Genomic DNA, 23,233 nt, shown 5'->3' on the forward strand with positions numbered 1-23,233 from the left:
TGCTATACAAGCAGCACATTGATATTACAAAATATTAAACTTGCCACTTTTTCTATGTAATGTGTTACTTTTTTTTTCATTTTATTACTAACCTTCAAATCAGTCACTGTCATCAGTGACTTTTCACATATAAATTTACAGATAGTTCTAAGCACTTTGTTTTATGATCTGTCCCGACCTTGATTATTTGTTTATTTCATGATTAAAATAGACAACTGTTCTTTTGAATGTAATAATATTTAATAATAATATTGTAATAATATTATTGTTTTTAAGTGTATTTTTTATCAAATAAATTCCAAACTTTTGACCAGTAAAGTATAAACATGTTTATCATTTATCAGACAAAAAAAATAATTACTAGATACAATATTTTATCATTATTATGTGACAGTTTTAACGTTTTCATACCTTGTAATTGTTGTTTTGCTTGTTCAAACCCAAAGTCTGGATCTGATTCAAGCACGCTGAAAAACAAATAAAAGTAAGGATATACCCCCAAAAAAACAAATATACTGTAAAAAACCCTGGCATATTTGTTAGTACACTAACTCTGACACAGCTTTGGCTCCCCAGTCGAAAACGTTGCCGGCCAGGAGGCCTTTGACCAAAGTGAACTGTCTTTGCTCCCAGCTCAGCTCCTCTACTGACTTAACCACCTTCAGATAGTATTTCAGGGCCATGTCATTCTCTTTCTGCTTGATCTGCAGGAAAATAAGAGATTCAGACTGAATCAGATAATTCTCCATTGGCCACTAACAACTAAAAAACATTGAATAATGAACAATAAATAATGGTTTAACCACTGGAAAATAGACAAACAGATGCACAAAGACAGAGATTGAAACAATCTCATGACAGAATTTTTTTTTTTACAATATTTTAAATAACAGATTGTGGGGAACTAATGGGATTTGAAGAACCACAGGCAAGGTGAAGGATGATTCAATGTAAACCTTAGAGTAGGGGTCAGGAAAGTTGAACTCGTTTAAACAGTGTTCTCTTGTGTCTAAAAGACTTCTGACGGTGAGGGATCCATAAGCACTAGAGATGAGAGGAAAGGCAAGCTACATTAGAAGAGAGAAACACTCATCCAGCAACACTCAAGCACACACACACACACACACACACACACACACACACACACACACACACACACACTACAAGACTGTAACTCATAAAACATCCTAATTGCTACTAAGATCTTGTTGAATATTAAGGCACAAATACAGTCAAGCTTTAGGTTCATGATGCTCTTACAAAGGCTGGTGCCGAAGAGTCTGGAGTTTGTGACAGTATTTCTGCCGAAACTTTTCTGCCCTCTCCACAGCCTTTGGTTGGTCTTTCTGGCTAGCCACAGCTCGCTTCACCACCTGTTAAAAAAAACGAGATGAAATCATGAACATGTGGATTCAAATTTGGCTGTGGGATATAATAGATTACAAGCTATGAAATTTTCGGACAAATAATATATAAATCAATATAATTTAGTGTAGGGGTGTGCAATATGACGATTTTTGAACAATTAAAACGTCTCCACAATCTGCTTTTGAAAAAAAAAATATTGTAATATCGTGCTGTAGTGCATTCTATCAGTTGCAGTTCTGTCACCTCTGTCCCAACATACTGTACAATTATGCCAGAAAGTAAATAAAACGACAGAAACGGTGGATTTTTAGGTGGAACAGTGATATTTTTACTATTGCTGAATTAATTTTTTGATTAATGCAGAGAGATTGTGTGTCTCCTGCAGTTCTAAAACACATTGATTAATAATACACCAAAATGTTTTGTGCTTACATGTATAGGCTATAAAATTACCATGCATTTCCATTTTACACTAAGAAACAAATATAATCCAACAGCATGAATTAATTCACATTTGTAGAATTTTAATCAGAATATCAACAAACATCAGTTCTGAAAAGAAAAATGAATGGGGTTCGCTATCCAGAAAGTGTCTGTAGAAACACGGTTGTAAGGATCCCAGGATCCCTGACTGTGGAATTGAATTATCAAGTTGAAAATAGGGCTGTGCGATATGACGATATATATCGGATGGACGATATAAAAAGTCTATCGATTCATATTATGCTCTATCGTTCATATCGTGGTGTCGCAAAAAACATTGTTTACGGCAAAACTTTTTCATCATTTGGAGGACTGCAATCTTACACGCCACAATGAGAATGGCAGAAACATGAATAACATGGCGAAGGGTGATAGAACCGGGTGTTTCCGAGCAGGACCAGCCAGGACAAACCGAGGAGCTCGTTCCTAAATGAGGGGCTACCTCTGTAGCATGAACATGATTTGGTTAAATTTCTATATGTTTGGTTGACTATTATATTTTGATTATGAACATGCTGCTATGTCAAGTTAGCAATGCAAGAACGTGTGCGCGTGCCGTGAAGCGTCGGCGCGATCACAGGAACAGGAATCCGTTACTCCGTAAATTTATGGTCATACGGATAGAAGCAAAAAATTATTCAAAACTGTAAAGCCGTAAAATAGGCCTACAGAACACAAGCTCGGTTCCCTTTTCTAACATCTCGGTTTCCTTTTTGTGAACTTTGGACCCTGTCGCATGATCCGAAGCTCAGCAAAATGCTTCCTTTCGTTTTGTTAATCTGTAACGTTAATTATTTAAGGCAAATAGCCTATATTTCGCATATAGGCATTAGTTTTATATATTTAGCTTTATTCTGTTTTCTCCGTTCACAGAAGCGCTTTAAGTGCGTGATGTGACGTTGTGTGGATCCATGTTCTACACTATCCTGCAATTTTCGCTGGTTTCAAAAAACAAAAAGTTGCATATTACCTGCTATTAATTTTCACTGAAATGTAGGCCTAATTTTTGACAGTTGGTGACATACAGTATGGAAAACTATAACGCCAGCACATTCCCATTGCGACTTATCAATGATGACTGACAGCTGAGCATGGGCATTTCACTCACGTTGGATAGGCTATACGTCAATATCACATTTGCTCAGTCTGTACTATTTGAATTCATGATTGGTTGACTGGCAAATTATATTAGTTAACAGAACGATAAAATAACGTTGTTAACCGGTTAATGGCCATTTCAAATAAGCGTGTCTGTTCAGAACGATTACATTTAATTTGGTTTCCGTTTCTGGTTAACGTTATGCTCCTGTCAAAATTTTGTTTGTTTGTTTTCGTTCATTGAACAGGTTCGGAGCCCTGATTTCTGCTACATTTTAAACATCTTCCATTGAATTTTTACATTTGGTATTTTATATAGCAATATTTTATGTTGGGCCTGTAATCATTTGTTTATGAAAAGTGTTTTATATTTCGTTCATATTTTATATTTCTACATTCTTAATCATTTTTTTTTTTGAGAATATAAAATATATATATAAAAACATTTTTGAGGATATACTTAATATATACTCAATATATATATAAACTTTTCTTTTATTTGATATATGCTAAAAGTATTTTCCATGTAGTAATTATATATATAAATTATTAATTGATTGAATTTACAGAAAAGGTACTATATCGTGATATATATCGTTATCGGGATATGAGATTACTTATATCGTGATATGAGATTTTGGTCATATCGCCCAGCCCTCCTGTTGTTCTTGACGACAAGGAACATGAGTGTGAAGTTCTAAATCAAAACAAAGCAGCTAAATCATCAAGCAAAAGCATCTGATTCTGTTTTAATTCTTAATTCTTATTCAGTAGCGGTTATGATCGAGAGCACATGTGAAGAATTTTCACTGTCAGTGGTTCCTGCTGTGTTTTGATACTGTTCAAAAAACACACACACACAAAAAAAAAGAGTCGGGGCAAAGTGTTCTTTTGGTTTACTGCGCAATATGAATTACCAAACTCTGTGAACAAAGGTCTTTTGGACAATGAACGTGCCAACCAAATACTAACCCAGAGTTAATCAGTGGCCAAATGGTGCTTATTTCCTGAGTTTACATACAACTCAATACACTACAGTTCCCTTTACATGCCCCCTCCCTGTTCGCCGGAGTGAGATAGTAAGTAGAATGTCCTCACTCAATGGCTGGCTTTCTAAGTGGTGTCCGCAAAATTATATAGGGTTCATAGACAATTGGAAAAGTTTTTGGGGCTGACCTGTTGAAAAGAGATGGCATTCATCCCTCCTGGGATGGTGCTGCTCTTCTCTCTAGAAATATGGCACACAGTCTCAGAGTTGATCCTTGACTATCTAATTCTGGGGCCCAGGTCAGGAAGCATACATACTGGCTAAACAGACTGTCTGGTAGCTGTCTCATGCCACAGAGGTCAGATAAATCCCATCACATCACATAGAGACTCTTTTATCTAAATATCTTCATATAGAGACTGTGTCGGTTCCCTGAACTAGGAAATACAAAAAACTCCCAAACCCATTTAAGGGTAAAACAATGTAATTGATGTTCAACAAATAAAAAAAATTATATCATTGTCACAGTGTCTGGTGGTTCCCTGGGTTTAACACTAAAGGTCTCAGTTTTCACGGTGTCTAGGCATTTTCACTACATTTCCCATAATCCTGTCTGTCACTGATTGTTCATTTCCTTCAGCTGTTTCTCGTCACCTTGTTTGCACTTGTGTATATATACCCTGTCGGTTTCAGTGTTTGTCACGGAGTCCTTGTATATTGTCCCCACACTTCCGTTCTTGTTGATCGTGTATGTCTTATGTTCTTTGGATTGCCTTTTGGATTTTCGACCCTTGCCTGGACTGATTGTGAGTACGGATTACCCTTTAAATAAACACTGCTATTGGATCTACCTGTTCCTGTGTGTGTTCGTGACAATAATTAGTGGTGGGCAGATCGAGGCTTCGTGAAGCAATGAAACAGTTGAAGCAAATGGGCCATATTGTTTCGAGGCTTCGAATCAATCCGACACCCGTCTCCACGGTGACACCTAGTGGTCATTTGCAGGTGTTGATCTGAAACAACCTCGACGAGCCATTAAAAAATGTTTTTTTTATTTATCATTGTATGTTTCTAATATGTGAAGCTTGTAACCTATAGGCTCCTCACTGTGCATAATGTTATTTTGGTCCTGCAAAATGAATATTAATAAAAGAAATCAAGCCACAATGTCTCACTTTTTTAGAGATTTTTATTCAAAAATATTAATCTCTCTGCTGTGGAAGGACTTAGCCTCCTACTTTTTTTTACAGATAATTTCTCCAGCCTTTGAAAAAATCCTCTCACAAGGGACACTTGTTGCTGGTATGCAAAACTCTCTAAAACTCTCATAACCTCCACATCTGGAGTGCAAATATGTATCTAGATATAATCTATCTATGCATTTATCTATCTATCTATCTATCGATCTATTAATCTAGCTGTCTACATACATAGATATAAATATATCTATTAATGTGTCACTATATGTAGGCTATACTCTGTCTACCCTATCAGTCAATGTGTTGTGTAAATTTAAATGTAAGCCTAAATAGCCTATAACTAATCAAATCGCACTATGTCACTATATCACCAAAAATCCGCTATCTCAAAATCAAACTCCTCTCACAAAAACCCACGAGGTCAAGATGCGTTGATTTCACTTTTATACAGATGTGCGATTGTGTGACCGTGTCAATCAAACGCTGATTCGGCAGATCACACCTGATGAAACACTTGTGAAACACTTCGAGGCTTCGTTTGGCCATAGTCACGTGACATGGGTGTTTTGAATCACGCTTCGGATCAGTGTTTCGAAACATCTGCGCTTCGGGATCCCGCAAAGCTTCGGAACGACTGTTTCGCGTCAGCCATCCCTAACAATAATACAGATGATCAAATGATAAAGCTTGGGCTGCTGAATATTCGATACCTTACTTCAAAAGTACTTATTGTTAATGATTGAGTCCACCCCCCAAGATTACGGTTATAAAAACGAGCCACGTCTCACAATTTTACTGATCAGTTTCATCTCTTCAGCATCCCAGATAGCTTAGAAGAACTCGATATTGCGACAGAAACGTTTGACTCTTTTCCAGCACTTTAGACACAGTTGCTCTTTTGCGCTTAAAGAAGATTAACCCTCTGGGGACCAAAAACGCGCCGGCGCGTTTTCCTCGTTTTTTTTCACATGGCAGCAAAATAGACTTAAAATACTCACTTTCAAATCAAAAATCGGTTCACTTAAAATCGAAATAAAACATTGTGCTTTTGTAAAATAAAGAAAGTAAACAGGGAGTGCTTTCTGCCTCTCCGTCTCCGTGAACTTTTTTTCTAGTGCACGTCTTTAAACTTAAACAAAACTCAGCGAATACTATTCACTCAGACATGAGCTATATATCTCTATAATCATATAAGTGTGTAGTTTTAAATTATCTAATTCAAAACTAAAACAAATATTCTCTGTTTATGTAATCTATATAAAAAGAGCGAGAGATCAGCCGTTCTCATTATGGTTCTGGCACCTTATTACTCTGCTAATGTGACACGTCCATGTAGAGTGCGCGCTATTCAAACGCAGATGATCTGGAGCAACACATGCAAACCAGTCAACGCCCACAACAGCTGGAAAACACACTCACTGTGAGGAATAATAATATCGTGATAATCCTGGAAATTTTACCTCAAACGTGCTGGAGTAGCCTAACAACGGATCCAGCTGCAGATCATCAGTAAGTGCTTTGTTCTCATCGCGATATGAAATGGTGTCTGCAAACCGCAAAAGACTGTTTAAATTTGAATCGCGTTTCTGTGTTTGAAAGCGCATATGCATGTTGTTGTTGTTGTTGTTGTTGACTACAGCTCACGCGTGTCTGTGTGTGAATGAAACTATCTATATTGCCTACTGAGATGAGTAAAAATCGACTGAATACGTTGAAATATAATGTCTTTGTATAAGCAACATATTAAACTGCAAATTAACATTTATGCCCTAATATATATTATAAAAGACGGTATGTTACAGACGAAATATGAAAGACAACATTTCGTTTTGGATAGATTATAAAGTTTTTACTGCCACATCAAAACCTAATTTACAAGGTGCAAACAAAATCTTAAAAGGTCAATATAAGCCTTCTCTTTAAATTATTTTTGTGTTTTATTAGTGACAAATTTGGGGAGAGGATAGCCTACATCCAAAACTTTCTGAAAATACGAATGAGAATTAACTGCACAATTACTAGATATGTTTACCTTGGATATTATACAATTTGCAAGCATACACAGTTTGTGGAAAAATACACTTTTTTTCAAGATGTTTCCAACTCTGAACCAATTCTGTAGTAATATTTATATGCATGTATGTATGTATGTATATATATATGTGTGTGTGTGTGTGTGTATATGTGTGTGTGTGTATATGTGTGTGTGTTGTCTTTGCATTCTTTCTTGTGGCTCAGTGACACCTGAATGAAATGCTCATTAGTATGCAGCATTAGCAGGTCTTTGTCTTCTCTCAGGTGTGAATTAGGATATTATTCATGACCTTGTTGGATCATTCACGCCCACCTGCATATTGCCTTTCCAAACAAAAAGTGTCTTACAAAATTTAAATCAATCTATTGTTTAATGTGAACGATTAGCCCGGATGATTGAAATTTAAGTTTGAGTTTTTTGAATAACCACGCATAAATAATATCCTCTCAAAAATGCAAACATGTACATACATGTTGCTCACATATTATGATAGCCATGTTCGTGCTAAATATAGTGTAATTACACCTTTGCCATTAATATGTTTATAAGCTACTGAAGAAAATACAAATATCAGGTCATGTCAAAACATCTCAAGGACCCCAAAAACACCTTGGTCCCCAGAGGGTTAAAGAAAATAGTCCAACGCCATGGTATAACGAGCACACTCGGGCCCTTAAAGGCTATGTTGCAGGTTAGAGTACCCAGTGAGCCAACGTATAGAAATTTGAAAACCGCGTGACGTAACATGAGGCAGAGCGGTCAAAGTAAACAATAGGAAAGCAATGGATCGCAATGACAGTTCGGACGCTGAGGAAATAGTAGCCTAAATGTTTACGTGTATGACGGACATCAGCCATATAATTATGAGCCTGATATGAAGCCAAGAGAGTAGACAGGCCAGGATTAGACAAAACAACAGAGGAGACACATTGAGCTGTGGTGTGAGGAGAACAAGGCAGAGCGGTCAAAGTAAACAATAGGAAAGCAATGGATCGCAATGACAGTTCGGACGCTGAGGAAATTGTAGCCTAAATGTTTACGCGTATGACGGACATCAGCCATATAATTATGAGCCTGATATGAAGCCAAGAGAGTAGACAGGCCAGGATTAGACAAAACAACAGAGGAGACACATTGAGCTGCGGTGTGAGGAGAACAGGGCAGGAGTCGAGTCTCGATGAGAGAGCAGTGTTAATCACAATCACAACTTTCTTACTGTATAAAAACTTTATATGTAGAAACAGCCAACACAAACATTAAAATTCGGAGTACAGATTGAAAATGAACATAATATATTATATTTATAATAATAATAATAATAAGTGTCGGCTGCAGACTAATAACAAGCACATAAATGCATTACATTACAAGTTTATGGAGGATATGCTAATTAATTAAATTAAGACGAGGCAAATTTTGTAAAACAAATGTACAATAAGTGATCTCTGACGGATCCGTGAGCGTCATGTTTCCCGCCGGCGGCCAACCCACATTCCGGGCGACCCGATTAAGGAGCCGGGATAGTGTGCACATATCGCCGTCATCATATAACGTTAACTCATCATATCGCCGGGATTATAATCATGCGGTCTATAGTGAACGCTACTCACTACCGCGTTTTTCAAAGCAGATGCAGATGTGAAGTCCCGTCTTACCCTGCACAAAACGCACACAAACAGGGAAAATAGCACCGTCCTATGTTCAGACAGGCCATAATTCACAATCATTTATCACGATAATGATTAATTGAAATACAATAACCACCGAAAACACACTGAATCACGACCGCTTCAACTGAATACCAGCCTACTCTGCACTGAGCGAACGCAGAGCCCGGCAAACGACTACCGTGTAATATGACACGATGGTGAAAAAAAGCGTTTTTTCAACACGGTCAAGGAAACTGTCACGTTTTCTACTAAATCTGTGCCCTTATGTCTGGAAAAACTATTTTTAATCCTGCATTTACTTTTCATATGGTATTTTCATACAAGGTTATATATTAATTCTGAAAAAAAAAACTGCCCTTTAAGTCATTAGGACTCATCTTTGTCATTAGGATACTTACCAAAAACTTTTAAGCTGGCTATGTTAAAAAAAATCCTACAGAATTAGTCAACTACAGACCGATCTTGAATCTACCTTTTCTGTCAAAGATACTAGATAAGGCGCCATCTTCAAAACTATGTTCCTTTTTAGCAAGAAATTATATCTGTTAGGATTTTCAATCAGGATTTAGACCGTACCATAGTACTGACACACACTCTGTCAGTTCAAACACTCTGTCAGTTCAAAGCTAGATTAAAGAAAAATCTCTTTGACCTAGCATTCACATAATGCATTATAGACTTCTATAACTCAAATGTTAGGCTGCATAGATTAGGTCAGCCGGAACTGGGAACACTTCCCTTAAATCCTGATGTACTCGTTACATAAGAAGAATGGCATCTACGCTAATTTTAGTGTCTTTGTTTATCCCGAGGTTTTCCCGCAGCCTGCCGGATCCAGATCTGACGAAGAACCTTCGCCTGGACCCGATGTCAACACAGTGCTGAAGTGCCAATTAGCCTCTCCCTATGGAGGATCCCTTTATCACTCTACAGATAAAGCATTGTGGAAATTTCGCGTATCTACCCCGTAGTGATAAAATAAAATTCTGTATCAAATTTATAGGCAGGACAAGTAGTTTATTTAGGCTTGGTTTGTAGAGAATTACAAACATATTCAAACGCACTTAACTATAGAATTCATTCTTGATGCGCACGTGAGCGCCATCAGTGTTTATCACAGGTTCGCGTTTAAAGTCTGTGTAGAGAGAACGGTGTCGTCTTAGCGGCCCCTAATTTAATAACAAATTATCCTTTCGACGGAAGTGAATTAATCAAAACTAACTTTAGCTGGAAAATAACATTATTCAAGAACCGCTATAAAGCCAAAACAATCTGTTACCATAAATTATACGTTTATCTCTGTAAATCAGCTTTGAATCTACATTGTTAAAAGCGCTATATAAATGAAGATGACTTGACTTGAGACAGCTCTCATTAGAGTCACAAATGATTTGCTCTTAATCATCCGATCGTGGTTGTATCTCTCTATTAGTGTTGCTGGATCTTAGTGCTGCATTTGACACCATCGACCACAACATTCTTTTGAATAGACTCAAAAATTATGTTGGCATTAGTGGAATTGCACTAGCATGGTTTAAATCATACTTATCTGACCGTTATCAGTTTGTAGCAGTAAATAAAGAGATCAGTTTGTACCAGTAAATGAAGAGATGTCTTATCGATCAAATGTTCAGTATGGTGTACCACAAGCCTCAGTACTAGGACCGCTGCTGTTCACTCTGTACATGCTACCCTTAGGAGATATCATTAGGAAGCATGGCATTAGTTTTCACTGTTATGCTGATGATACTCAGGTCTATATTTCTTCACGCCCTGACGAAACTTAATTCACAAAATTAACGGAATGCATAGCTGATATAAAAAACTGGATGACTAGCAATTTCCTACTAATTAATTCTGAAAAAAAACAGAGATTCTAATTATTGGTCCAAAAACTTCCTCACGTAATAACCTAGAGTAATGTCTAACACTTGATGACTGCTCTGTCAAGTCGTCGTCGGTTAGGAACCTGGGTGTGCTCTTTGATACCAATCTTTCTTTTGAAAGTCACGTGTCTAGTATCTGTAAAACCACATTTTTCCATCTTAAAAATATATCTAAATTACGCCATATGCTCTCATTGACAAATGCGGAATAATTAGTTAATGCGTTCATGACATCAAGGCTAGGTTATTGTAATGTTATTATGGGTGGTTGCCATGCACACTTAATAAACAAACTACAGCTGGTCCAAAATGCAGCAGTTCTTACCAGAACTAGGAAGTATGACCATATTAGCCCGGTTCTGTCAACTCTGCATTGGTTCCCTATTAAATATCGTATACCGTATTTTCTGGACTATAAGTCGCACTTTTTTTCATAGTTTTGCTGGTCCTGCGACTTATAGCCAGGTGCAACTTATGTATCAAAATTAATTCATACTGAGTGAGATGAACCAAGAGAAAACATTACCGTCTACAGCTGGGAGAGGGCGCTCTAGTTAGTGGAGTTGTTCAGAAGCGACACTGAGGAAGAATTCAATGGATTCAGTGTTGTGGAATGAGATCGTTGGAGCTTGGTGAACTTGCTTACCGGTAACTTGTTGGACTCGCTGGCTTATGTTAATTTAACCTATTCAGCCTCCCTGTTATATGTTCTTTATGCTATTGTGTAGGGTTTCCCGCAGAAAATGTGTTAGTTAAGGTGTAACTTAACTTTGTGTTAGCCGTCGTTTCGCCACCATACACATCAGCATAAATGTTTTATGTTCATCTTAAAAATAGATCTAAATTACGTCATACACTATGCAGCCTAACATTGAGTTAAAGAAGTCCATAATGCATTACGTGAATGCTAGGTCAAAGAGATGTGTCTTTAATCTAGCTTTGAACTGACAGAGTGTGTCTGCTTCCCGGACAATGGTAGGAAGACTGTTCCAAAGTTTTGGTGCTAAATATGAAAAGGATCTACCGCCAGCAGTCGATTTTGATATTCTAGGTATTATTAACTGGCCGGAATTTTGAGATCGCAATAGACGTGAAGGACTTTAATGCGTTAAGAGCTCGCTCAAGTACTGCGGAGCTAAACCATTTAGTGCTTTGTAAGAAATCAGCAATATTTTAAAATTTATACGATGTTTAATAGGGAACCAATACAGTGTTGACAGAATCAGGCTAATATGGTCATACTTCCTGGTTCTGGCAAGAACTCTAGCTGCTGCGTTTTGAAATAGCTGTAGTTTGTTTATTAAGTGTGCAGGGCAACCACCCATAATAGCATTACAAAAATCTAGCCTTGAGGTCATGAACGCATGAACTAATTGTTCCGCATTTGTCAATGAGAGCATATGGCGTAATTTAGATATATTTTTAAGATGGAAAAATGCGGTTTTACAGACACTAGACACGTGACTTTCAAATGAAAGATTGGTATCAAAGAGCACACCCAGGTTCCTAACCGACGACGAAGATTTAACAGAGCAGCCATCAAGTGTTAGACAGTATTCTAGGTTATTACGTGAGGAAGTATTTTGTTAAATAATTAGAATCTGTTTTTTTCAGAATTTAGTAGTAGGAAATTACTATTACTAGTCATCCAATTTTTTTATCAGCTATGCAGTCTGTTAATTTTGTGAATTGGTAGGTTTTGAAGAAATATACAGCTGAGTATCATCGGCATAACAGTGAAAGCTAATTCCATGTTTCCTAATGATATCTCTCCTAATGGTAGCAGAGTGAACAGCAGCGGTCCTAGTACTGAGCCTTGTGGTACGCCATACTGAACTTGTGATTGATAAGACATCTCTTCATTTACTGCTACAAACTGATAACGGTCAGATAAATATGATTTAAACCATGCTAGTGCAATTCCACTAATGCCAACATAATGTTCGAGTCTATTTAAAAGAATGTTGTGGTCAATAGTGTCAAATGCAGCACTAAGATCGAGTTACACTAATAGAGAGATACAACCACGATTGGATGATAAGAGCAAATCATTTGTGACTCTAACGAGAGCTGTCTCGGTAATATGGTCTAAATCCGGACTGAAAATCCTCGCAGATATCATTTCTTTCTAGAAAGGAACACAGTTGTGAGGATAGTGCTTTTTCTAGTATCTTTGACAGAAAAGGCAGATTCGAGATTGGCCTGTAATTGACTAATTCTGTAGGATCAAGTTGCGTTTTTTTAACAAGCGGTTTAATCATAGCCAGCTTAAAGGTACGTATCCTAGAGACGATGCATCTCTTTCAGTAGCTTAGTCGGTAAAAAAGTTATAGGAGTTTGAGTTAAAGAAAATGTGCAATGTTAAAAATGTATTTATTCATATTTTATATAAAATATATATTTTCAAAACCTGGTAGACTCTAAAAATGGACTCTAGACTCTAATTAATTTAAAACTTGCGAAGTCGAACATCATTAGTGCCAACGTGAATAATAATCTTAGAGAATTTACTATTAGCATTAGCCAGCACTTTTAAATTTGCTTTGATGTCAGGCGCTCTGGCTCTCGGAAAACATGCGACTATGGTGGCTGGTGTCTCTATTTTCACGTTCCGTGTAATAGAATCGCCAATAACACATTCAATAGGGTACATAACACATAGGGCACATTTAACAGGATTCTCAGTGGTTGTTTCACTGTGACAATAAGAGGAGAAGATGACATAACTCACCGTGTTTGTTGACTGATACTACTTACCACAGTTGTTGGATATGTAAAAGGCACGAGCGCGCAAGATAAATAAATAAAGAGCGCACGGATGGCACGCTAACGGGCTAGTGAATTACTAGTGTGTTTGTGCTAGCAACGATTTAGATTGAAGCTAGCGATGTCAGGTTAATATGTGATGTTGAGTAAGTTATATTTAGCAGTATAAACAACAGGGAATGATTCAGCAAAGCAGACAGGAGCAATCGAGCAGGAAACATGATGTGCTTCATTTGATACCATTGACCACAACATTCTTTTTAATAGAATCGAAAATTGTTAGCATTAGTGGAATTGCATTAGCATGGTTTAAATCACACTTATCGGACCGTTATCAGTTTGTATCAGTAAATGAAGAGATAATAAATTTGTCTTTAAGTCAGGGTATCTTTCCATGTGATATGAAAAAGGCCCGGGTAGTCCCCCTTTTTAAGAAAAATAGTAGATCAGATGTTAGTAATTATAGGCCTGTATCAATTCTGACAGCCATATCAAAGGTGTTTGAGCGTCTTGTGTATGAGCAGGTGGAAGATTACCTTGTCAAACATAATCTGCTGTATGAACTGCAGTCTGGATTTAGAGCAGCATATTCGACTGAAACCTGTCTTATTCATTTATGTGATTATATTCGACAAAACTTTGATGAGGGAAAGTATGTGGGTATGATTCTTCTTGATTTACATAAAGCCTTTGATACTGTAAATCATAAAATTTTATTATCAAAGCTGCAAAGTATAGGCTTCAGAAATACTGCTGTGAAATGGTTCACCTCTTACCTCACTGGAAGAACTCAATTTTGTGATGTTGAGGGGACCATATCAGATTCTCGAGATATTACTTGTGGGGTTCCTCAAGGTTCAATCCTTGGCCCTCTTTTATTTTTGGTTTATATTAATGACATGCCAGCTGCTGTGAAATGTAAGATGCTTTTATATGCTGATGATTCTGCATTGTTGGTCTCTGGGGATGACATCAGCAAGATTGAGAAGACACTGGGTAACGAATTAAATAGTGTCAGCAAGTGGCTTATAGACAACAGGCTTTCAATACATCTGGGAAAAACTGAGTCCATTTTATTTGGAACAAAAAAGAAGTTGTCTAAAGTAAAATTGCTTAAGATCGAATGTAATGGCACTGAAATAGTGTCTCAGAAAAGTGTTACATACTTGGGGTTAACATTAGACCAGTCATTAACCTGTTCATCTATTGCTGACAAAATACTATCCAAGTGTGCAGGTAAATTGAAATTTTTATATCGCAGAACAAGGCTTTTAGATTTTTCTATCAAGAAATTACTGGTTGTATCGTTAATTCAATGTCATTTCGATTATGCATGCTCAGCTTGGTATTGTGGATTATCAGTTAAACTTAAAAACAGACTGCAAGTGATGCAAAATAATGTTATCCGCTATCTGTTAAATGCACCCCCTAGGACTCATATTGGCAGAGATGCTTTTAAAAGAGTAGGACTATTGCCAGTACAGGTTAGAGTGGAGCAGTTAAAGCTGAATCATATGTATAATGTCATAAATGGTTCTGCTCCCAAATATTTACACTCCAATATAAAAATGGTTCATACACAGCATTACCATAATACTAGGGCCAGTGTCCGTTCTTGTAGAGTACCCAGAGTCAACAATGCAGCTGGAAGTTCTTCTTTTTTTTATACTGGTATCATGCTGTGGAACAATTTGCCAATTTCCCTCAAAATGGTAAATACCAGAGGAACTTTTAGATATCAGGTTAAGGCCCTTTTATGGAGTAGAGTAGCTGATCTTTTTAACTAGCATAGATTAATTAATTTATGTGGTTTATGATTTTTTGATTTTAGCATGTTGTTGAAATTCAGATGATTTGTGTAAATGTTTTTGTCTTTGTGTTTTATCACCAAGGACCATGTTGGAAATAAGTGTTTACACTTTAACATGTTATCCTTTGGATTATGTATGTTTGTTAATCCATAAATAAATCAAATCAAAAAATCATATCATATCGATCACAAGTTCAGTATGGAGTACCACAAGGCTCAGTACTAGGACCGCAATTATTACCACTATTAGCACATTATATTACGTTTTATTTATAATTCAAATGTGTTTACCAAACCAGTTAATGTAAGAATTAGCCTACTATATTACCGTACGTCTAAAGGGGGTCGCACACCGGACGAGAAGCGCAGCGCTACATTTTTAAAATTCGAACACATTATTCTCTATGAGTGTACACACACCGTCCATGGTGCCCAGCAACGGCTCAGGACCTTGTTCAAAATCCTGCTGCGCCACAGAGCGCCATTTACATAGTTTTATATTAATTTTAAAAAAATTGTCTCAAATCGTCGTTATGTATATACTGACTTCACCTTGTGCTTCAGTATACATTTAGTTTTACATTAATTTACAGAAATCAGCTGGTTGAACGAAAATTGCTTATGTTATCGGATTTTCAGGTGATATTCTCAATTAATTCAGTTAACGGACGCTCTGAGATGAAGTGAATTCAGACTGAAGACTAAGCAACGATTGTATTTAATTGTACAGTACAATCATAACTAGGGGTGTGCTAAAAAATCGATACAGCGATACATCGCGATTTTTATATTCATGATATACAACATCGATTTCCAGCTCAAAAAATCGATGTAAAAAAATAATAATAATAATTAAATCACGTTTTAAACGGGGTGTGACCTGGTGAACTACAAACCGCCGTTCCTGTAGATGTCGCAGTATGGCGGCTTTATGTTCTTGTCGTGGACAAGAAACATATCAGATACACGTTGCTTTCCGACCAGTCATCGCGTGCCGTCTCACACACACACATTCACTCGCACACATACACACACTCTCTCGCGCTCACTCACACACACAAACAGCGCTCACACGCTCTCACACACACGCACTCTCTCACGCTCACTCACTCACACAAACAGCGCGCGCGCACACACACACACACACACACACACTCTCGCGCTCACTCACACACACATTCACTCACACACGCACTCTCGCGCTCACACACACACACAAACAAACGCACGCTCACTCAGTAGCGCACACACACTCTCTCAATTTCGGTAGTGAAAGCTGCATATTTCACTTCATTGTTTACATGGACAGTACCTGAGTATCTGCACTTTATTTCCATGTTTTTATTTTATTTTTTCAAGCTCAGCCCCACATAACCTCAGTGAGTTAACTTACCGTAACTGTGCACTACACTTTAATTTTAAATATCTAATGCACTTTATTATTTTAAAGTTTTTAATGTTAACATTGTTAAAAGTTCAAGTCTATTTTGTTATGGCAGCTAAAAAATTAATTGGAAAGGAAATTTTGTATTATATTGTTTTGACTCAATTCTTCTGCTGATTTATCAATGTGATCTGATGTAAGACTACTCAGATGGCACACCGAAACTTTTTTATTTTTATTTTGGTTTTACATTTTTAGTTAACTGTGTGGAATATCGCAATATTTATCGTATCGTGATCCATGTATCGTGATGCGTATCGTATCGTGAAGTCCTTGCCAATACCCACCCCTAATCATAACACAGTACAGACATGATCTTAATTCCATAATGTCCTTAAACATAACAATATTGCTGGCCATAAACTGGCAAAGTGCGCGTCCGGTGTGCGATACCTCGAGTTGTCATAGACGAGACGCGGCGCTTCTCGTCTGGTGTGCGACCCCCTTTAGATTATTGCCAGCATAAAAAAAACTAAACGATGTGACAGCCATGGGCTGAACAATACAAGTTACCGGTAATATCCATCGATCCTATGAACTTGTTGCCCGAAACACATCAACAGAAAAGAATGAAGGCTACCCTGTAAAACAACTGAAATCATGTGATACAAAATTACCCCATTCATCACTATCATCATCACTGCTATCCTCAACTACTAGTTCATTGGCGAATTCCTCCTCCTCGTCGCTCTCCTCCACTTCTCCCTGTCCGGCCTCCGCTAACTCTGCCTGCCTTGCAGAGTTTAGCTCCAACCCTAATCAAACACACCTGAACTAGCTAACCAATGTCTTCATAGAAGTTTATAGAAGGACACTGTTCATAGAAGGACACAGCTATGCTATTTTTCCCTATACTAGTCAATTATTGTTTCAGAATAAATACATTGTTAGTCGCTTTACATGACGGTCAGAAAATCCCAGTGGGTGGTTGTTCAGAATAAGCTGCAAAGTTTTCTGGTCTTCAGGCTGAGTTGTGAGGCCTGTATACTTATTTTCTTAGAAGTTAGCATAGCAAATTAGCCTTGAAGCCTTACCCCATCCAATGCATCCTCAAAGCAGAAGAGCCAGTAATCCCGAGACAAAGCATCCTCAGTCAAGTCCACTGTGTCTGGAATATAAGAGGTTGGGTCTTGCAGCAGGGGAAGGTTCACTAGCTGCCTCTCCAGGCGGTCCATCTCCAACATGTCGAACTGGAGACAATGTAGGAATAGTAATTAAGTACCCACAATGTACTAAATTTGTGCATTCATCTGCAAAGGAACTGCAATACATCCTTAACAGAAATGCTGGTGACACCAATACTGTAGGTTAAAACAACAACACTTTAAGTCTTTATTTAAAAAAAAACATTTTACCTGAAAGTCTGAGTTAGAATAGTTTGCAAGGGCACAATTATAAAACACAACGAGGCTGTGAAAGCAGACTAGTGAGTAAATGAGTTTTCCTGTTCAGTGTAATGTTTAAAGTCACCATGAAATCAAAATTGACAAATCTTTTTTTGTCACTCGCATGATACTGCAGCAATAGCAAAAGATAACAACCCAATCAATTCCCGGTAGACAAAATCAAGTCCCATCCTTTATTTGTTTCTTGTTCGGGAAGTAATTTCACTTAGATATGTCAAAACAAGGAAGAAAACACTATTGCAACTTCCGTTTCATGTCCTCAACAACCTGTGTAGTCACTTGCTCAAGACAAGTAATTAAATGCATTCAAATAAATCACAAGGGAGTATTACTGATGTACTTTATATTGTAGAATTAAACAGGAAAATACATTGATCTTGGGTACACCACAGATTTTATTTCGGGCCTTTAAAGGGATAGTTCACTTTAAAATTAAAATTCTGTCATCATTTACTCACCCTCAAGTTGTTTCAAACCTGTATTAATTTATTTCTTCTGCTGAACACAAAGAAAGATATTTTGAAGAATGTCAGTAACCAAACAGTAGTCTGTACCCATTGACTTCCATAGTAGGGAAAAAAAATACTATGGAAGTCAATGGGTACAGACTACTGTTTGGTTACTGACATTCTTCAAAATATCTTTCTTTGTGTTCAGAACAAGAAATAAATTAATACAGGTTTGAAACAACTTGAGGGTGAGTAAATGATGACAGAATTTTAATTTTAAAGTGAACTATCCCTTTAAAGGGGACCTATTATGCCTCTTTTCATAAGTAATATAAAGTCTCTGATGTCCCCAGAATGTGTCTGTAAAGTTTCAGCTCAAAATACCCCACAGGTCATTCATTAAAAGGTACAATATATAATATTTGTGCATTAAAAAATCCCAAAATCACAAGGCCAGTGTTATATTTTGTTAAGTTGATTACTTACAATATCCTGAATGTTTTCAACTATTTTTAAATCGTGAGAAATTTGCGATTTTAACCAAGGAAACGGGGCATGTGAGCAGGGGTGAACTGGGAGTCGCCAGTCAGTGGCGTCATATCCGCGTTACCCTCGGTTTCCGCTCGTACTGCGTGGAGTCCTGGACAAATGCGGAAGTTGTAGTTGTAGCGTCTATCAAGCAACAAACGTTAGCTTGTTTCGCGCAGTTGTTATGGAACACAATTATTCTTTACCGATTGGAGCTGGTCCAATCGGTCCCATAAAAGTACGGGTCAATTTTATATATTCCAAATGTAGCATTCGGCACCGTAATAGTTATGTTTATGTAAGGAAAGTATTATTGCTTTAGGCTTGTGTTTAGTTTATTGACATTGTTTATCACGTCTGGTGTTTATGGCCATGTAAATAAACATAGCATGTGTTATACATAAAGATTAATCTGTCTTTTGGCAAGTGATGTGGGTATGTTCGAATGTACTTTTTCAACAATTGTTTAGAACACGTAAAACGGCGCAGCGTTATCACAACAATGAATTCGACAAATACAGTAACATCATAACACCTGAGCAGTGCCACAGACTGATCGACTCCATGCCACGCCACATTGCTGCAGTAATTCAGGCAAAAGGAGCCCCAACTAAGTATTGAGTGCTGTACATGCTCATACTTTTCATGTTGACAGCATTTCTAAAAATCCTTTTTTTGTATTGGTCTTAAGTAATATTCAAATTTTCTGAGATACTGAATTTGGGATTTTCATAAGTTGTCAGTTATAATCATCTAAATTAAAAGAAATAAACATTTGAAATATATCAGTCTGTGTGTAATGAATTAATATAATATACAAGTTTAATTTTTTGAATGGAATTAATGAATTAAATCAACTTTTTCAGGATATTCCAATTATAAGACCAGCACCTGTATAGGGAGGAAACGTGGAACTGCTCTTTTTTTTAAAAAGCTGTGTAGTGGCGGTTTTATGATATTCATTGATCTTTAGTAAAATATAGATGATTCAAAGAATGTCACATGTGTGACTCTCACTTGTAGTGAGAGAAGATTCTTTTTATGTACCTGGGAAGGCAGAAGGGAGAGACACTCCAGAGAACAGACGAACAAGGACCTCTGACCTAGATGTCAGAAGGCCATTTGGTGAAGGAGGGCTTAGTCTATGGAAAACTACTGGTAGGAAGGCTCTGCGGAGAAGGCCTTGAAACTTATAGATAAAAGCTGGTTCAGTCTGTCTGGGGGTGTGTCACTCTTCTGCACAGGGTAACAACTGTGTACTAGACTGCTCCTATTCTTGCAAGAATAAATACTTATAATTTTTATAATTTGACTCTGAGTCTCCCTTACGCAGTGATGTTTGTTTGATGAATTTTTGCCACAACAATTTGGTGTCAGAAGTGGGATTCCTTGGACGATGCCTCCTGGACCTGAGATCGGACGGTGTTTGGCCACCTGGACTGAGTAAGTTCCAGCTCTACCTCGTAAACTTAAGAGAGAGAGGCCGGCCGATTTCAGAGCCCGGGAGGATCGGACACTGGAATCAAAAAGAACTCGAGGTGGCTCAGAACAACACATCTCTGGGTAATGTATAATTAAATTCAGTTTAATTGGGGGAAGAGTGAAATTGAACCATATTGGCTGAGGACTGTTTTCTGTGGTACGTAATCTGAAATTAATTGAGATCTACGTACAGATCAAGATATTTCAAACAGATACGAGGAAAATAATCTGAAATTAATTGAGGTCTGTGACAGAACAAGATATTTCAAGCAGATAAATAATCTGGAATTAATTGAGAACTGTGACAGACCAAGACATTTCATACAGATAGGTACCTGGAAATTAATTGTTCCACCACGGAGCAAGTTATTTTTGGGTGCTGAGGCTAATTAGGGGGAGCCAAGAAAAAGTCGTAACAGATTTTTTTTGGGTAAACCGTAATTAGGAGGACACTAATAGTGTAACCCGTCCGATTTGGGTTAAAAGAAAGATCGGGTTTGTCGGGGACGCCTGACAAATAAAGAGAACGCGCGTAAAAGAGAAATCCACAGAGAACAGATAAGCGGCCAATATGGGGAAGTCTCAAAAGCAAGCTTGCGAAATTTGGTACACCGGTGTTTTGTCAAATGAGATAAAATTAAGGGCAGAAATGTATGATATTGAGCACCACAAGATTAAAGATGGTGCGGGAATCAGTTGAACAGGGCAGTGAGAAACAGAAAGGTTGTTGTGTCTGTGTTCAACGTGTGTAAAAGTGTGAAAAGACAATGAGGTGTTGGCTTGAAGCAGATAAAAGAGAACGGAGACGATGTAGAATGTATTTCCATATAGTAAGATTGAATATAACTGATAAAAGGTTTTTATTTTTTAAGACATTAGATGTCAGAAGATTTTGTTTGTAACAAAAGTTGAAGTAGCAAGCAGCAATAAGGCTGTCTTTGTGAAGGATTGAGATTTGAGTAATATGATATTTTGGTTTCTGTAAAAACAGTAGAGATAAGTGGGACTGAGACAGGAATGATAATACTTGTTGAATCGGCAGACTAACCATTTTGAGAAGAAAACAACTGTAGAAAATGTATGTTATGAAAATAACAATTCTGATAAAATGTAAAAAAAACTATTTATGAACGCCTGTTAAGTCAGATTAAGAAATGGTATGAAAAGTGAGGTTCAGATTAATAATAATAGTAATAAGGTATTGAGTATGATTAACAGGGATTAACATGATATAAAGATAATGAATGTTTCATTAAGCAAAATGGGGAACAATTCTATATTTTAGTGGTAAAATAAAGAGTGAAATTATGTTTATTTTTAGTTTGACAACCATTGTCTTTTGAACCTAAAGACTCCAGCTGGGAGTACAGCAACAGCGCGTGCTTATTCAGCCCGGCTTCCGGATGTTAAATGTGTACTTGCTATTGTAATCAGTGTTGTTGATAATAACGAATTAGAGAAATGTAAAGACATATTTTGGAATTCAATAATGTAAAATGTCGGATATTTTGTTGATATTAAAGGGCACCTATTATGGAATTTTGAAATTTACCTTTCATGTAGTGTGTAACATAGATCTAAGTGAACAAAAACATCCTGCAAAGTTTGAAATATGAAAGTGCACCGTATATAAAGTTATTGTCTTTCAAAAGTGAGAGTCGACTCTGAGTCATTTTTATGAATCGTTAGAAGACCGAAGCTTTTTCTCTGACTAGATGACGTCAACTTGTCAAGTTATTTGAATACGATACGCCCACTTATTGCGCTCCAAGCCCAGGGAAAATATCATGGCGACGAGACGCTGTGTTCTGAAGTGCGGCTCAAAAGCAAACTTTTTTCATCTGCCCAAGGAGGAGCATTTGAAGACTAAGTGGCTACAATTCATATATACAACTATACCACAGAAGTATAGTCCGAGCCTTGTGCTTTGTTCCCGTCATTTTGAAGACGATTGCTTTTTAAATGCACTCAAACTTGGATTCGCGAGTCGGCTGATATTGAAGGAAGGTTCGTGTATTTGCATCAGCTTCCTCCTCCGTATCACAACCTGTAAGTGTTATTAATAATTTTTGCTTTTATATTTTATGTAGCATGCTTAATAATTATTTGGTTTGTTGTGTACCCACCCAGCACCGGACGTCATTTGGACGTTGTTTTTTGGGCTAAATCAAGTCGGCCCGTCATGGCCTTCATTTAGCCCAAAAATAGACGTTGAAATTTGGGCTTTGTTTGGTCGGTCTGATTTGGTCCAAATTTAGCCCAAAAATAGACGTTGAAATTTGGGCTTTGTTTGGTCGGTCTGATTTGGTCCAAATTTAGTCCAAAAATAGACGTTGAAATTTGGGCTTTGTTTGGTCGGTCTGATTTGGTCCAAATTTAGTCCAAAAATAGACGTTGAAATTTGGGCTTTGTTTGGTCGGTCTGATTTGGTCCAAATTTAGCCCAAAACATATAAAATGTGGCTTTGTTTATTTAGCCCAAGTTTAGTTTATTTATTATGCGCGTCTGTTTCGGACCACATCTATCAATATAGCATAAACATAATTAAATTATTACAAATCTATTGTAGCAAGTGAAGAAAAATTATTTCAAAGATAAACGGCACATCCCAGAAATACATT

The 23,233-nt window shown here is 37.2% G+C and overlaps 2 protein-coding genes across 11 annotated transcripts in view; one reads left to right on the top strand and one right to left on the bottom strand.

The window, feature by feature from the left end:
* LOC306991003 (uncharacterized protein) overlaps positions 1-23,233 on the top strand; it is a 538,544-nt gene that overhangs the window by 265,674 nt on the left and 249,637 nt on the right. The gene's annotated exons all lie outside the window — the stretch shown is intronic.
* Positions 1-23,233, bottom strand: part of pank4 (pantothenate kinase 4 (inactive)) — a 153,872-nt gene that overhangs the window by 111,043 nt on the left and 19,596 nt on the right. For all 10 annotated transcript variants that reach the window (XM_079598411.1, XM_079598412.1, XM_079598406.1 and 7 more), the window contains 5 exons: positions 17,782-17,937; positions 1,261-1,373; positions 957-1,044; positions 553-704; positions 412-467 (listed from right to left, as the gene is read on the bottom strand). In XM_079598411.1, the coding sequence (XP_079454537.1) occupies positions 412-467; positions 553-704; positions 957-1,044; positions 1,261-1,373; positions 17,782-17,937 (565 nt within the window). The remainder of the gene's footprint in view (positions 1-411; positions 468-552; positions 705-956; positions 1,045-1,260; positions 1,374-17,781; positions 17,938-23,233) is intronic.

The sequence above is a fragment of the Phoxinus phoxinus genome (assembly GCF_949152265.1).
Source record: "Phoxinus phoxinus genome assembly, chromosome: 22".
Taxonomy (NCBI): domain Eukaryota; kingdom Metazoa; phylum Chordata; class Actinopteri; order Cypriniformes; family Leuciscidae; genus Phoxinus; species Phoxinus phoxinus.